This window comes from Pseudopodoces humilis, chromosome 9, assembly GCF_049639895.1.
Source record: "Pseudopodoces humilis isolate 2021_Gansu_Grassland_sample_001 chromosome 9, ASM4963989v1, whole genome shotgun sequence".
In the NCBI taxonomy this organism is placed as follows: domain Eukaryota; kingdom Metazoa; phylum Chordata; class Aves; order Passeriformes; family Paridae; genus Pseudopodoces; species Pseudopodoces humilis.
The window spans coordinates 2,616,606-2,632,916 of NC_142208.1; the positions used below are offsets into that span (position 1 = coordinate 2,616,606).

At 52.2% G+C, this 16,311-nt stretch overlaps 2 protein-coding genes and 1 long non-coding RNA gene across 7 annotated transcripts in view; 1 reads left to right on the top strand and 2 right to left on the bottom strand.

Moving 5' to 3' along the window:
- Positions 1 to 664: 664 nt before the first annotated feature.
- On the bottom strand, positions 665 to 2,503 carry LOC106628731 (uncharacterized). Its single transcript, XR_001332167.2, has 2 exons — positions 2,375 to 2,503; positions 665 to 1,932 (listed from the first exon to the last, which is right to left on the bottom strand). It is a non-coding gene; the product is annotated as an uncharacterized LOC106628731 (long non-coding RNA).
- A 1,528-nt stretch (positions 2,504 to 4,031) lies between these two features.
- ANAPC16 (anaphase promoting complex subunit 16) lies at positions 4,032 to 10,431 on the bottom strand. Of its 2 annotated transcripts, none has more exons than XM_088059460.1 (4): positions 10,373 to 10,431; positions 8,417 to 8,574; positions 6,472 to 6,546; positions 4,032 to 4,764 (listed from the first exon to the last, which is right to left on the bottom strand). In XM_088059460.1, exons 1-4 carry the CDS (start codon positions 10,429 to 10,431, stop codon positions 4,649 to 4,651), a joined length of 408 nt encoding a protein of 135 aa, XP_087915586.1. In that variant the 3' UTR covers positions 4,032 to 4,648. The 2 variants fall into 2 exon arrangements, with proteins under 2 accessions (XP_087915586.1, XP_005533163.1); XM_005533106.2 differs by having other exon boundaries at positions 10,299 to 10,429.
- Positions 10,186 to 16,311, top strand: part of ASCC1 (activating signal cointegrator 1 complex subunit 1) — a 34,947-nt gene continuing 28,821 nt past the window's right edge. Inside the window, exons 1-5 of one of the 4 annotated variants that reach the window (XM_014261661.2) lie at positions 10,186 to 10,230; positions 11,782 to 11,906; positions 13,046 to 13,145; positions 14,007 to 14,104; positions 15,339 to 15,517. In XM_014261661.2, coding sequence (XP_014117136.2) covers positions 11,798 to 11,906; positions 13,046 to 13,145; positions 14,007 to 14,104; positions 15,339 to 15,517 — 486 coding nt within the window. In that variant the 5' untranslated portion in view covers positions 10,186 to 10,230; positions 11,782 to 11,797. Of the gene's footprint in view, positions 10,231 to 10,316; positions 10,396 to 10,553; positions 10,695 to 11,781; positions 11,907 to 13,045; positions 13,146 to 14,006; positions 14,105 to 15,338; positions 15,518 to 16,311 lie in introns of those variants that run through there. The other 3 variants (XM_014261660.2, XM_088059459.1, XM_088059458.1) reach the window with 3 other exon arrangements.

Below are 16,311 nucleotides of genomic sequence, written 5' to 3' on the forward strand. Positions count from 1 at the left end.
CTGCCTGCCGCTTTATCGGAGGGGCTGAGCACACCCTGAAGCCAGCCCGGGATCTATCTTGGCTCCTGTCCTTCCCGAGCCGAGATTGATAAGAGCCCGGCGATAAAAACACGGCGCAGAGCGCAGGGCAGGCAGGAGCGAGGGTCCCGCACCCGCCGCCTGCGACCTCCCAGCCAAAGAGGGGCAGAGGGTCTGCGCACCCCACCAGCAGCTCTGGCTGCTTTTTAGGGGTCAGAGCTCGGACCCATCCGCATTTTGGGAGTGGGAGTCCGTGCTGGGGAAGCATCCCAGGGAGCAGAGGAGACGTGTGGGGAGTTGGGAACAAGTCCTGGCTTGCGCCTGCGGCTTGCAGAGCCACTCCTCGGCTTTTTGGGATGAAAAATGAACAATCCCCCAGCCCCAGCTGTTAAAAATATACCCCAATATTTGCACACTCAGCTGGATGGTGCTTGGGATCCTGTTTTTCACAAAATGTACCTGGTGGGTTATTTCTCCCCGCAGCCACCAAGTCATTGGTACAAACGTCGGCTGGGTGAAGCTGAAAATAGATGAGAATCTGCTGCTTTTGGGGGTGTCAAAACAGGGGGAAGGCAGCAAATAAACAAAAAAGAGGTAAAGGACCACAGGGAAGGCGCCTTGCTAAAAATAAGCTGGAATTCTGGAGCCAAGCATAAATATTTTTCTTTCTTTGCCATAACATCTCCTGGTAGGCAGCGGAGCAAGCAGCTCTGGTGTGATGGCAAGTTTTAATGGGGAAATGTAGTTTTTGATCCACACAATAAAATAATCCAGCTGGGAGGGGAGGCAATGTGGGGCTGGCAGCCCTTTCTGCTTCCCAAAAGAGGCTGAGATCCAGGCCACTCCTCTGCAGCAGGGCCTCCAGGAATGGTTTTGGGCTGGAAAGTAAAGTTTTAGCTACAGTGTTGGTAATCCCTGCACTTCCCCTCCCCTGGTCCTGCTGCTGGCAGTAAACCCAGCGTGGTTTCTGTGGATGAGCAGCGTGTCTTTCCCCCTGACCTGCTGTCCTTTCTGGGAGAGCAGACAGAGACTGAGGCTTTCTGGACAGCCTGTTCCCAGCCAGCTGTGCCTGTCGCCGTCTGTGATGAGATTGACTTGATCCTTCTGATTTCCAGCCCGGCTTTGCAAAGGGTTAAGCAGGAGCCGGGGAGGGGGAGCGGCTGGCACTGGGGAGGGTCCTTGGCTGGGCCCCTGCCCGGGATGTGCTGAGCTCAGCGCTTTTCCAGGCTGCAGGGGGAGGGGCTGAGAAGAAGGAGGAGGAAGAGGAGGAGGAGGAAGGGTGGAGATGTACTGAGGGGCTCAGCGAGTGCCCTGGCTCACGTCGGGTGCAAACTGTGCCCCGTTTATGGTGGGGAGCAAATTCCTGCCCCATGGGCTACTGCTATGGAGGAGTCCTTGGCTTCATGAGTTTTTTTTTCCCCAGCAGCTCTGTGGCCCAAAAAGTTGCTCTTAGGTAAAGTTACACACTGTTTTGGCACAGACACCGGTGAGATCCTCTGTGTCCGAGTAACAGAGGGGCTGAGGCCATGGTTTTAACTGTGCCTGGTGGGGTGGGTGTCCTTCACACCCACCAGGTTGTGGCTGGGGGTGACAGGCACACGAGGGGTGACCCTGCATCTTCCGAGCCCGTGGCCAGCTCCGACAGGTGAGCTTTTGGCTGCGTGGGACGCGGTGGCAGGTCCCGGCGTGCTGCTGGCCGGGCAGGTCTGTGCCACAGCCAAACCTTCCGGGCCCGTCTCTCGGTCCTGGGACAAGCAGCTGCAGGAGCCGGGCGGAGGAACGAGGAACGTGCATCCAGGAGGGCGGTGGACAGGTTTTGGCAGCTGAGATGCCGAGCGCCGGCTTGAGTGCTGGGGTCGGCGCCGTGCCGTTCGCAGGGTGCGGGCCGTGAAACTCATCTCCCCTCGGGTGCTTCTGGGGGAAGAGATGGCAGAGGGTGTTTCTGGGGGTGCTGCCCCACACTGCTGCATCCTCGCTGTTGGGAGAGGCCCTCCCCGGCGGGCGGCCTGCCCGGGCAGCGAGGCGAGCGCGTGCCTTGGCGCCGTGGCCGGCGATGGGGCCGCGGCCAGCGGCGAGAGGAGCCGGGGAGGGGAGGTGTGAGCGAGGCTTGTGCCGGTACATAACGTTCTGCTGCGAGCACCCACAGGAAAACCAACCGGCAGCCCTGAACGAGGCTCTTTGTTCGGCTCTTTTTTTTCATTTTCCCTCCCCTCCCCGCATCAACTTTTTTTCTGGCAGCTGCCGGGCTCCCTCCCCCCTGTGCTCCAGCTGCAGGCTCCGAGCGGCCCCCGAGCTCCCGGGACCCCCGGGGCGACGGGGACGCGGTGCTTCCACACCCCCAAGGAGAAATACCCACCGCTGGCACAGCTCCGCTGATCTGCAAAGCAAATTCTGGGTTGGCTTGGGAATTTTCCAGCTGCCAGGGAAAACCTGGGTTTGGAGGAGGGGGAGCGTGGAAGGTTTTTGCCCATACGAATGCCTCCAGTTCTCCCTGCCTTACATAAAGTGTTTACTGAGCGGGAGGAGGGAACGGCCAACAACATGTTTTTGCATTTGTAGTACTGTACAGGGTGAACTTTTCACTTCCTCTCAATGGCTCTCACACATGTGTCTATTTTGGTGCTGGGCACACATACAAACACACCATGTACAGCACAGAGCTGGGGACGTTCCCTGCTCTTGCTCTGTCCCAGCACAAGGAACTGCTGGAAAACAAAGAATGGGAGGAGGGCGAGGGGGATAAATCTCAGCCCCGCCGTGTTTTGGATCTGGACGGGGAAGTCCGGGCAATGCTTGGGCACTGCATCCCTTGGGCAGAGCTGCAGGCACCGAGCCCCTGGCATCCCAGGAGGGCTGGCAGGGTGGAAAAGTTTCCCAAGTTGAGCAGTGAAAAGGAAAAGCTCTTTCTGTGCCCCATTGTGCTGGGTCAGTGAGTCGGGAGGGACCGGGTGTGAGTGAGGGGGTTTGGGGGGGAATCTGCCGCTCCATTCCCAAACCCCACGACGATACGAGGTGAGGATTTTTGGCAGGTTTGGCCGAGGTAGATCTAGGTGGCCGGAGTAAGCGGGATTAAAAATAGATGCCACCAAGCAAACAAAAAAGCAGAGGGCTGAAGCGCTCCCTTCTTTCCCATCTGGGATGGAGTTTGAATCCCGCCTGCCGTCACGTTTGGAGCGCTCCTGGCCGCGGAGCCGCTGACTGTGCAGGAGGCCCCCGCAGAGCAGGGCCTGGCAGCCCTCCAAGGCTGGGGAGGAGGTTTTCCGGGCTGGGGCCGGGGCCGGGGCAGCCAGCATGGGACAGTCTCAGCTGAGCCGCAGCCCTGTGTGAGAACGCCCCTGCGCCGCGCGGTGAATTTCCACGGGGCTGGAATTGCGCTTCACCTGCGGGTCCGGCAGCGTGGGGCTCTGGATTGCCCAGAGCTGACCCTGGCACTGGAACTGATTTATTAACAGCAACAAACACAGAAGGTGGCTGTATAACTTCCCCCCCTCAGTTTTAGCTAATTGCTGGTGATCTAAAATGGGAACGGATCCCAGTTAATCAGTTTCAATGCACATGTGGCTGGGCTGAAATAGTAAAATATACAATCATCTTGTAAGTAAGATGTTGAAAATGGAAAAATTATGCATCTGGAGCAGTAAATCAAATAACTGCTTGCATACGGTGCCTTGCTCCTACCCCCTGCTGGCCAACAGAGCCATGGGGCGAAGGCTCTCATCCATGGAAAATCAACATGTTGAAACGGTTACGCCAGAACATGGAAATCCAGTTCCCCTCCAAGAACAGAAGTGAAGTACAACCAAAAAACAAGATTATTTAAATGGTTGGTTTTAAGCCAGGGTCTTCTCCCCTGGCTGAGTTAAACCAGGATTAAAATCTGACTTAAGTCAAGCCACTTGGTTCCTCTCACATTGAACTTCAGTCTACCATCGTGACAGTCGATCTGCCTCTGAGCTTTGCTAAACCTCCGTAACTCCCCAACAGCTGATTGTTTCATCAGACCAGATAAAGAGTTTCAGAGAAAGAATTATTTTATTGTCAGAAATCTAACACAGAACAAAGAGAACAAAGTTTCAGGGTATTAAAGACAGAGCAGTGTCCCACCAGTGCTATCAGAGAAAGGGCGATGAAAAGGGAATAGCTTGGGCAATGGCTGAGGCACTGCTGGAGGAGGTGACACCGCTTGGCCCCTCACCTGACCCCAGGACAGTTTGTGTCCGTCCCCCAGAACGACAGCTGGGGCTGAGGAGTGCTTCTGGCGTTTGCTCCAGAGGGTTTCCCCGCTCACCCAGCGCTCCAGCGGGAACCTGGGCCGAGTTACGGGGTCGCCCTCCCCGCAGCCACACTGTCCGTGTGCCCTCCTCTGTAAACAATACGAGATTCTCCGAGGGCTGTACAGCTAATCCTGCCTTCCAAGTTACAGAAACCAAGCCCTGCCAGCCTGTAAGGACCTACAGAATCCCCTCATTTCCATTTATTGGCAGCTTTACGGGGGATCCCCACTCTCAAAAAAACCCAAAGCCCCATCCTGGCCGATGAAGCTGTCAGCATCTGAAAAATGGGGGGTGTTTTGAAGCCAGGCCAGGGAATGTTTTTCTTCTGCTCCCTGACAGCAGCGATCCAGACACGCTCAGCCTGAGGAGGGAGTGAATCCCAGGAGCTGCTCTATTGGCTTGTACCTCCACTCATCTGCCTCCAGCTCTTCCACCAGACCGGCAAGTTTTTCCATCCTTGCGACTTGTTGATCTGTGAGGAGTTCAAAGGTAACTGCGGTTTGCAATGGCAGTGCAATTAAACCTTTCAATTACATGCAAATTCCCAGCTGTCAGTGGGGAGCAGGGCAGAATAAAACCCACGGAGCCCATTTGAATCCAAACCCACTCTGTGCAAACAGCGAGGAGAAAGCAGGGACAGGCTTTTCTGCCCCAGTGTGTGTTTACCCATCCCTGCCCGTGCCATGTACATTCAAGTCCTAACAGGGGAACATCAGGCCCATTAGTGTATGGGGGTGAAAACAGGATGAAGCTCATTTCATAAAGCATAAATATTTATAGTGCAGAAGAACAGAGACGTTCAGAGAGGGCTTGGTCAGCCCACGGTAGAGCTGGGTGCAGCAGGAGGAACTGTGACTTTGACAAAGGTCCTTGGAGGAGGACCTGGATGAGTGTGGCAGAGAGGCTCTGCAACCAGAGCCTGCTAATGTGAGGAAGGTCCCCAGACAGCATCTTCCTCTCAGGTTTATTTATAACCAGTCGTGTGTTGGGCACACATTTGCAGTTAAATGTGCTGCAGTGGTGCAGAGATGGGAATATCCCTTCTCCCAGCTCTGCTGGAAGTCTTAACAGTGCTGTAAGCTCACTGCAGCCTCCTGGAGAGACGGCCCAGGGCTAGCAAGAGGTGCAACATAAACTGTGTGTGATTTATGCTGACTGCAGCAGTGGGTGCTTTTAAGAGGGACTGTTCTCACTCCACCTCCTGCACCCTTTTGGGAACTGTCAAACAAACAAGCCAAAAATTGATGACCTCAATCTTTTTTTTTTTTAAGCCCTTCACCATTCTTACAGGGAGAAAACAGGGAGGTGCTCCACAGTTCCAAAGGCTGGTGTTTATCGGGGTGCCAGGCTGTGTAGCAGCCCTTGGTAGCTACAGCCACAGCAGAGCTGTGGAAACAATGGCTCTGGAGCTCAGCTTTGCTTTCTGGTGCAGAAATACAGGATCAGGGCCTTGCAAGCTGCTGCACGCCCCAACAACCGGAGTAGGACAGGAAACCTCTCCGCTCAGAGACAACAGGTGGAAGTACCATTCTGGCTGACAAGAGGCGGGGACCAGAAAGGATGTGACCCTCAAGCAGCAGACAGGATCTGCTGCTGGGCTCTGTGAGAACCAAAGCTGTGACGCAGCCAAGCCCATTGCTGGTTCACAGGCACCTGGGTGAGGGCAAAGGGCCTGGCAGGGAAGCAGAGGTTCAAACAGGATGTCAGGCTGTTCCCTGGGGAGGCAGGGAGTGGACTCAGCCCTGTCACGCCACGCCACGCCACGCCACGCGTGGCCACCTCCCTCCCGAGTGCCTCGGGAAACCTCACTTGACCCTGCCAGGGCCACAAGGGCTCAGCAGAGAAACAAAGGTGGAATGAAGCGTCTCTCTGCCCCAGGCCAGAGAGACAGTCAGCGCTGGGCCGAGATCAGAGTGTGGGCGTTTCCTGCCCAGAACCTCCTCCTCCGGCCTCACCTTGCGCTGCCACACAGCCATGGAAAAACAAGCTTCGGGAGGCACAGCCCGTTCCCACCCAGCCTCTGTGGGCTCCCAGTGCTTTGCATAGGGCTTGCAAAAGGACTCAGTGGTGGCCTGACTTAGCATTCACTCTGCTTTCTTGTGGCTGGCACCCGAGAGCAGCTCAGGCTTTGCTCCCACCGCCCTCCCCGAGCCACACGCGGCCGGTGCTCAGCGCTTACCGTGCTTCACTTGCTTTAACGTCGATGCAACCTGAAAGCTGAACACAGACTCGCAGAGGAACCTCTCAGAGCCATCTGTAAACAGAAAAAGGAGATGGCTGAATCCCAGAGTTTGAGGCTGAGCAGCCTTCAGTGCCCCTGACCTCCTATTTTTCAGTTTGAGGTGTGGGTTCCCCTTGCCTTGTTCCAACACTTTCCCCGGTGGTGAGTGCAGCCCCTGTGACTCTGCACAGGGCTTTGGCTGGTTCCTGATCCTAGGTGGAATTTTGTTATATCCCCTCTGAGAAGCAATTTTAGTCCATTTTAAATAGAAGTTAAACTAAGGAGAAGTCAGGTAATGTTATGGAAGTCTCTGATTCCCTCAGGGCTCAGACGCTTGTGTCCTTAGAATGCTTTAGGATTTCCCACGGGCTCAGACCATAACCCTACATAGAGTTTCAAATAATGTGTATCCAAGTCAGTAATTGATCACACAAGTGACTCAGAAATAAAGCAATCTGGAAAACATGGCTAATCATGTACCAAGCACTGACATAGTTTATACTGTCTCCTTCTAAAAAAATCCCAAATACCTATGGGTTTATTTAGAAATAAGTGAGATAGTTAAAGTAGCAATAAAAATCAGGCAGTCAGTGTGAATTTCTGAAGAGGAAACTGCACAGGTACTGGCAGCTGCCTGATGAAAGAATGGGTGTATCACCTTTGGTGTCAGAAATTGAAAAGCCAAGCTAGAGCTTCCTGCAGCAGGGACAATGTTTGGTTCTTCCTGTCACCCAGGAACTGCTGTGTTCCTGGAAAAGAGGACAGCCCAAAGACAATCCATTTAAAGCTCTGTGCCAGCACAATGTAGAGAGCAGTTTCAAAGACAAAACTCTGGAAAAATCTAATCCAAAGCTGAACCCCAGGAAGAGCTGGAATTTCACCATGCTCAGAGCTTCCTCTCACAGGTGTTGCCCCAAATGCATCGTGAAGACATCAGCAATAATTTTTTCATGGAAAAATATTGGAAGGGGCTGTCCAGGTAGGTGGTGGAGTCACTGTCCCTGGAGGTGTGCAAGGAACAACTGGACGTGGCACTCAGTGCTCTGGTGCTGTTGATAAGGTGGGGATCGGTCACAGGATGGACTCAATGGTCTTGGAGGCCTTTTCCAACCGAAATGTTGGATTCTCTCCTCCAGCTCCCTGTCTGTCCTGCCGAGTGGCTGTCAGGAGGAACAGCTGCCTGTCTATTTGGTAACACAAAGTGCTTCATTACTTTAATTTGTTTTGAGGGCTCGTTAAGTTCTGTGAGCAAACCTTTAGTCATAATTACTTCAATAGCCTGGCATATGGGCTCTAATATGTAATAAAAACAACCCTTCAACGGCGCAGCCATCAGTTCCCAGCTGCCCTGTGCTGCCGTAGGGACACTCCAGCCTCACTCCCAGCCATCCCACGGTGACAAGGGAAGTTCAAGGGGAGCAGACATGATTTAACCCTGTCACCCAGAGGACCTGCCCTTCCTCCCTCGCCCAGGGCTTGCTGGGCTTCTCCTTCCTCAATCCCGACAAACCCAGACACAAGCTGGCAGGGAGACAAGCTGCCTCCTGGACTAACCCGGTCAAATCCAACCCAAACCATGAAAATTACTACTTCTGCCAAGAAAAATACTCCTGTCTCAGCTATCCTTGCAGTAATCCCTGCCTGACATCAAACGATTAGCTAACAATGAGCAATTAACACAGTCATGTTCCCTTTCAGGTAGATGCTTCCTGGTCTGAAGTGTTGTCATGGAGCTAAAAAGCAGGTGACTGCCAGAAAAATCACTTCCTCATGAACAACTGGTGGGAAAGCCGGGACCAACCAAGCCCTGGTGCTTCCTTTCTACCTCCAGCTTTTGCCAGTGGGGTGTGAAGTTCAGCAGCTTGGAGGAGGAGCGGGGAAGGAGAAGAGCAGGAGCAATCACCTTCCAGCATCTCCCCGGCACCTTTGGGATAAGTGAAGAGAGCTTTCCGGGGCGGCGCCAGGTCCGAAACGCTGAACCCCGACCCTGTCACGGAGCTGCCACTGACTCCACCGGCCGAGGAGGACGAGGAGGAGGCTGCCATTGTACCCCGGCCCAACCTGGGAGGACAAAGAGCAGAGCCTGAGTTAGGAAGGGTGTCTTGGAGTTCCCCAGGGTGCAGAGCCAGCGGTGACACGTCTCTGAGGATGGATGAAGGCAGTGAGGGGCAGGATGAAGTCGCCTCCTCTGCCCCAGAGCGTCCAGGCTGCTCTGTGTGTGTGGGAGAGCTGCCTGTGCCCACTGTGGGGATGGGCACAGAGCAGTCACACCCCAAAACTGAAGGTAACCCCCGTTCCAGCCCCTCAGAATTCCCCTGGGAATTAATCCAGAGCGTGCACAAAAATAACAAGGTACAGGTTGCTGGCCTGAATTCACTAGCCTTTAGCTGCCCTGGCGCTTGTCCCGCTCCTCAGGGTCATAAAAGGCGGGGTTTCTTTCCTTTTCTTCCCCCATGTTTCCAGGAGCACAAACACGGGAGCTCTGCTGCCTCATAAAACCTGGAAGGTTGCAGGACTGCCAGTTCCAGCACCGCATCCTGCACAGAGTCACGCCGTGCCTAACTTGCAGCAGCTGCTTTCCGCATCACTCCAGACATGCTTTTGCCTTTTGAAACACTGTATTTGACTTAAACTGGGGATGCCTGAGGATCCATCTGCCTGTGCAGCACAATTCCAGCTGCCTCTTGTATGCTCTTGTCTCAGCCTTGTTTTTAAGAGGTACTGGGTTTGTCACGACACGGGACTTAAAACTCGTCATGTCCCTCTCTGATATAAAAAAGGTGTCACTTGGCCCTTATCAGTGACAGCACTTGCTGTTCCTCCAAATACTTATAAGCACTTCCAAATGATTCTGCCCATTTAATTCATTTGTTATCGTATTTAGTACACTTCTGCAGGCTCTGTAGAGTACACAGACAGCGCCCTTGGGAAGCACTCGAGCGTTTTGTGGAGAAAATGGGGTTTTAAAGCCTTAAAGCTTATCTTATTCCACACCCTGCCATGGGCAGGGACACCTTCCACTATGCCAGGTGGCTCCAAGCCCTGTCCATCCTGGCCTGGGACACTTCCAGGAATCCAGGGGCAGCCACAGCTTCTGTGGACACACTGTGCCCCTTCTCAGGGGCTCACAGGGAATAATTTCTTCCCAACCTCTGTCAGCGGGAAGCCGTTCCCTTTGTCCTGTTCCTCCCTCCCTTGTAAGATTCCCAAGAGTGCTCAAGGCTACTGTAACACAGAAAACAGCGGCTCACAGGAGGCTGGGGGCTTACGGGCCATGAATAAAAATGCCTGCATAAAACAAACCTTTATTTTTGCTATGCTACACCCAGCAACACCTCCCTCAGCAAACCCTCAGGGCTCAGCACCCTGCTTGCAAGGGAAGTGCGACGATTTGCGCTGAAACGATGCCAGCCGGGGCTCGCAGACCCGACAGATTCCTAAGTGTGGCTGCAGGGGGTTTATTTTAAACAAACACGGAGGAGAGGAGGCGGCAGGTCAGGGCGATGCCTGGGCCTGTTACAGGAACCTCCAGCCAACGCCTCAGGCACCTCAGGAGCCGCCATCATGGCGGGGGGGAGCCCCACCGCCCGCGCTCCCGCCCCACCCCAGGCCACGCCCCCTCCACAGACCACGCCTCGTTGCCGATGACCACGCCCCATCACTGGCCACGCCTCCGCCACCGCCCTCCCGCCCATGGCCCCTCCGAGTCGCTTCCCGGTGAGTGCGGAGCCCACGCGCCGCCGCGGCTTCCGCCCTCCCCGCGCGTTCATGCCATCGCCCTTCACCTTCCGGGACGCCGCCGCCGCCGTCGCCTCCTCCCAGCGCTGCCCGGTCCCGTCCCGAACCCTCTCTCCTTCACCCGGGAGCCCGGACGGCTGCTTGGTGCGGGCGGCGCGCGTGGCCGCGCTCGCGGTGCATGATGGGGCGGGCGCGCGCCACTTCCGGCGGGACGCTGGGTGGGGGAGGCGAGGGGAGGGGGAACAAAATGGCGGCAGCGGCGGCAGCGGGAGCGTTTCACTGCTCTTGCCGCTTTCCCTCAGGGATGTGAACGTAAAGCTCCGAGGTTCCGTTGCTGCAGTACCCTCAGCGCCCCGGGAATTGGCGCCCTGCCGGTGCCGCCCTCCCCGGGTAGCCTGGAGTTGGTTCCCGCGGAGCTTTCCTCAGCCCCTCCGGATCCTGCTGTAAGGCTGCAAACCTCGCTGCGTTGTGCTTGCCGCTGTCGCTGCTCACTTTTCAGAAGTCCTGTGTCAAGAAATTGTGATACCAGTGTGTTAAAAGCATACACCTCCCCCCAAAATCTTGCGTGGAAGCAAAAGCCCAGCGACTGACTTTTTCATGTCTTTTTCCGTCATTGTGCCCATTTTACCTCTGCACTTCTTCCCTTGAGCTACAAGAATTATTACCTATACCGAAATGTAAGGTTTTTTAATCGTCCGTAAGTTCAGATGATTGTGAGTCATTTCAGAAGGTGGGGCTCAAACTGAGGAAAGAAGAATTAACCTCAACCCAATGCCACTCTGTAATAAATGCCGATTGCTTCCGAGGCAAGCTCTTAACTTTTTCCTGTTCTGTTGCACTGGACAGTTAAACCTTGTGACAAAGGTGAATTTTTTGGTGGAAACTATTTTCTGAGTAACACATTGTGGTTTAAAATTGAGACATGTTAAATTAACACTGCCAGTGAACGCAGAAATTCGAGTGCTGAAGACATGAAGTCTCTGACAGAACACTGCTGGCTCTTTGTTTCAGCACCATTAAATGTTCTCTGCTCTAAACGTTTTTACCTCAGTGCCAGCTAAAGCCCAAAGAAACAATGAAATGTCACACTGACTGAGGTTACAGTGAGTTTTAGCTGAAACCCTCAAGTTTCAGAGTTCCACACCTTACACTGCTTTAATTTTCTGTTTTCACACGATTGTGCTTTACGTACTTGTGACTTCTGATAAAATTACTCTTTGATTGAGACAGGTAAATTTGGAGGAGGTATTGCCTTTCTGAAGACTCTACATGGAGGAGCCTTTAGCTCAAGGAGGGGAGGTTGAGATTGAATATTAGAAAGAAATTGTTCTCCTATGAGGGTGGTGAGGCCCTGGCACTGGTTGCTCACAGAAGCCGTGGCTGCCCCATCCGAGCAACCTGGGATAGTGGAAGGTGTCCTTTGGATTGGAACAAGCTGAGCTTTAAGGTCCCTCCCAACCCAGTGTGCAAGGAGACACTGAAATTAGCTTTTCCTTGGCCTGAGTTAGCACAGCTGTTTTGTTGTTGCAGTAGGAGGAGGAGCAGGATGGACGTGCTGCGGCCCCCCTTGATAAGGATCGGGGGACGAGTGTACCGGAAAAATCTCATCCAAGAGCAAGCCTTCCCACACGAGGAGGAAGAGGACTTCTGTACAGGTAAGGAGTGATGCTCAGGAGGTGGAAACATCAACACTGTGGACCTAGGGATCTCTCAGTGTCATCTCTGATATCTTTGTGAACACAGAGACCTGCCCATGTGGCGGACTGAGGCATTCAGGAGGGAGAAGAAGGCTTTGTGTTGGTCCCTGATGATCCTGCTGGCCAAAGTGGAGGCAGTTCCAGTTATCCCAAGTGGCTTGGCTGACTGTGCTGCTGACTGTTCAGTTTGCTTGCTGACTGTGGAAGATCTCAAGGAAAAGGGAAAAACCAGAATAGCTGTGTAGATCTGTTTTTCCCATGTTCCTTTCTGCTCCTCACCATCACTATTTGCAGATATGGAAGCTGCTTGCTAAAGACCCTCTGTCCTTGCAATGTTTGTGTCTTTAAAAACTGGCCTCTTACAGTGCAGCTTTTGGAAGGTGTCACCTATTTTGGGGACAAAATTCTTCATGTCCTGGTGTGTTTTGCTTTGTGTTTCTGCCTGTGTGTTTGCTGTAGTTGTGTGTGACTTGTTGTGGGCACAGAAAAACTCCAGTTTTTTTTCAGATGGGAACGTGGCAGTTGTGTCCTGTTTCTCCTCCCACCTTGCCTTTCAGTGGATTGCACTAAGCTTTAACAAGGTGCTTTCCACCCAAATTCATCCCTGTTTTTGTTGGAAAGGGAATAGGAAGGCTCTTTCAGGATGTTCTGTTTGATATGTGCACGACCGAACGGCCTGTGGAAGAAAGGCACCTCTGTGGCTCTGAGGCTGTTTCTAAATCCCTGGCTTGAACCCTCGGACCAAAGCTATCCTCACCTTTTATCTGTGTTCTTCTGCAGCCTTAAATTTCTGAATTGGCTGCCAGAAGAGAGCATTCCCACTGTGTGGGAATTGCACAAACTCCAGCTGAGAAAAAACCTGGGCTGTAACTACCTGCTTCCTGTGCCTCACAGCCGGCCGGATTTAGAAGCAGTCATTATGTGTTCCAGAGCTGGTAGTGAGGTGATAAATAAAAAGCAGTTATCCACAGCAGAGAGGAGCCCATTCCTTCCTTCATTTAACCTTGAAAGAAGGCTGGGAGGAGACTGTTGTCCTCCATAAAGCACTGCCAAACTTCTCAGAGGCTGTGCAGGGCCTGATGTGGTTTTCCTGGTAGGCCCCGGTGACTGTGCGGACGAGCCCTGCGATGCCTTTGTGGTGGAGGAGACTGAGCGAGGCTTCCAGTGCCGGGTGGAGGCTCCCAGCCCCTTCTACAAGTGAGCCTGTGTTTTTTGCTTTGTTTGATTTGCCACCAGCTGGGGAAGAAGTTGAGCACGGAATATTTCTTTTCTGAGGCTGGGGTGAGCACTGGATCTCTGGAATGTGCTCCCTGCTCTGGGTTTGAGTGTGGGGGGAGGGGAAATTGGCAAAGCTTTTCTAGTGTGGTTGGGCCTCACTTGACTCCTCAGTGTCCCCGTGGAAGGGACAGCAGGTGGTGCTTGCTGGCTGGCAGGAGAGTCTTTGAGCATCTCTCCCCTTGAACATGAAAGCATCAAGGAGGGTGGGAGAAGGAAGGGGGGAGGAAGAACTGGAGCGAGCAGCCTGGCAGGGGGAGTTTGTGGAAGCTTTCAGAGAAAGCACACACGACTGGAATTGGCTATTGAATGCAGTCCCTTGTTTACTGAGGAACCTGTAGTGTTCAAAGTTTTATCTATTTTTTTTTGACAGTTTTATTAGTTGAATAGTTTTTCTGAAATACAGAGAAGGAAAAGCAGTCCATTGTGTATTCTGGCAAATGACTACCTTGAGCAAAGCAAAAACCAGAAAAAGCCCTTATTTCTTCCTCAGCTGGGATAATGGGTAAAGAGATAACCCAGCTGATGGAGAGACTGTAGCAAGATGTGGTGGATCTACCAACTTATTTGAATTTAAACCAGTTGTAAGCCATAGCTCAACATTGTCCCAGGCTGGACACATGTGAAGTCCTGGGAATCACCTCTGTGCCTGGGTGTGGTCCTGCACATGGATCTGGGTGTATGCATCCCTCCAGCACACAGGGTCTGGATCTGGATACACGTGGTGGAAGAGTGGCTCAGTGTCACTGTGTGAGGGGAAGCTCTTGCACTTTCTGCCTCCAGGTACATCATTGGGAAGAAAGGGGAAACCAAGAAGAGGCTAGAAACAGAGACTCGAACCTCCATCAGCATTCCCAAGCCTGGAGTGGAAGGAGAAATTGGTGAGTAGAATACACATAAAATGGATGTGCTTTTATCTGCTCTTGCACTAGCACAATTTAAGCAGGGAAGGGGTACAGGAGATGTTTTCCCTTTAATTCCTACTTCTAACACAGCACTGACTCGCTTTTTGGCCCTGGGAAAGTCACTTCACTTTTCTCCTGAGTTTAGTTTTTATTGTTTATTGTCTATAAATCCATATAAAAGTGTCAGGTGTTTTTTGTTTTTTTTTTTAAAAAAAGTAATTTCTGGGCCTTAAATAACTGGCTTGAGAACTTGGGTCCTGAATGTGTTGTATTTTATTTTTAGTTTTGTTTTTCAAACAGTATTCTATCAATAAGAAACTGAAATAAGCATTCAGAGAAATACCTTGTTTGTCTGTGTGCAAAATAAACATCTGCACATGCTTTAATATGAGAAGGGTTGAGATGACATTCCTGACTTTCTGGTGCTGTCACTAGATGCCAACAGTGAGAGCAGGACATCTCCATATGTTCCCTCTCATCACTTCCAGGGCTTTAAAAAGAAAGGAGGCCTTGCTCATCAGGGCTGACCCATGTGGGTTCTGCCAGAGCGGGTATTTGGAGGGTTCCTTAGGGCACGTTCCAGAGATGACAGGCACGGTGTGCAGGGATGTTTGTGACAGAGCTGGGTGGAGGAAGTGCTGGGAGGATCCCACTGTGATGCTGCGTGGGAACACGGTGGTGCTTCTCGAGGAGTGGGTCTTGATTTCTCCCAGAGAACTCTGAAGGACTGTTAGGAAGCTTGAGAGATGTTGAAAACATGGGATAATAGGAAGCCAAGGAAATTTTGCTCCTTGCTGTTCTTTCCTTTTGAGCTCAAGTGTTCTCTGTTTGGTGCCTTGAAGTGCATGCACAAATCACACGGACCGTCTTGATCCTTGATGGATTTCCTTGGCATTTTCACTCTGCCTATATGAAAACCTGAAATAATGCTCTAGAAATCTGAAGGGCCCCTGAACTGATGGGCTCTCAGTTACTGTTTTTTAGGCCCTCAGAGCTGACTTTCTGGACAGCAGAGGCGTGCTTTTGACGGCATCATCCTGTTTTTGCTGAGGAAAGCACAGCCGTGTCAGGCATTTTAAGTCAAGCAGGGAGTCTGGCAGGTTTTTCAGTGGATGGCTGGGGGTTTTGATTCTACTGCTTCCTCAGGAGGCTGGGACTAAAAGCAGAGAGTTTCAGGGAAGCAGAGAGGTGCTGCTGTGTTTCCCTGCAGTGATCACGGGGCAGCAGCGGAGCAGCGTCATCTCTGCCCGGACGCGGATCGATGTGCTCCTGGACAGCTTCCGCAAGAAGCAGCCCTTCACACACTTCCTGTCCTTCGCTCTCAACCAGCCTGCCATCCAGGAAAAGTTTCTGCAGTTCAAGGAGGAGGTGCTGGAGAAATGCTCAAAGGTAGGGATCCACGTGAGGATTAGAGTGCAGAGTGCTGTTTCATTTATTGAGAGAGCTCTTTGGTATTTTCCTTGCAGGCCATATTCTATTCTGTTTTCTAGGAATGCATTTTCAATAGGCCTTTTATTTAGTGGATCTGCTGTGAATTTCTTGAGTGCTGTTGTGAAATTTTCTGAAAAGTGAATGGTTTACTTAGTGAATTGTTAGCAGAGATTTTTCTAGATGGGAGGATGTCTAAATTTCAAAAGAGTGTTGGGGTTTTTATTTTTAATAGGAAAGTCACTAAATAATGTAGTGTGTCTGTCTACATTTTATATGATTTTTACATAACCATGAAACCAGGTAGGAATTCCCAAATGTGCTGCTGCTTCTGTTTCACTTTTCTTTTGGCTCCTGACAGTGAAAGAAGATGGATGTCATTGCCAGAGCTGAGCAAGAAATGACTTGGTAGCACATGCTATCCTGCAAATATCACCACTTTTCTTCTTCCCCGGGAGACTTTGTGCTGACAGCACTCCTACTTGCCTTCAGATCTTGGGTTGGGAGGAGCAGGAAATAGTTAGGCATAGGGAAATGAGGAAGAAAATGAAGAGAAAGCTCTGCATTCCCTGGTTTATTTTAGTGTGCTTCTTGTCTGACAGAAGTGGTGTGTCAGTGCACAGGGCTGGGCTGAGGAGAGGGAATGGTGCCACTAAATTGCCATGTCCTCTGTGTCTGCTGGAGGACATCTCTAGGCAGGCAGAGGTCTCTCTGTGGCTGTTGCAGGTTGCATTGCAGACACATTGCAGGGCTCT

Excerpts from the sequence above, each read along its gene's own strand:
- ANAPC16 (XM_088059460.1), bottom strand. The coding sequence starts at position 10,431 with ATGCACCGCGAGCGCGGCCACGCGCGCCGCCCGCACCAAGCAGCCGTC. Across the intron at positions 8,575-10,372 it reads GCAGCCGTCCGGGCTCCCGG|GTTGGGCCGGGGTACAATGG; the intron begins GTGAAGGAGAGA and ends TTGTCCTCCCAG. Across the intron at positions 6,547-8,416 it reads TGCCGGGGAGATGCTGGAAG|ATGGCTCTGAGAGGTTCCTC; the intron begins GTGATTGCTCCT and ends TTCTGTTTACAG.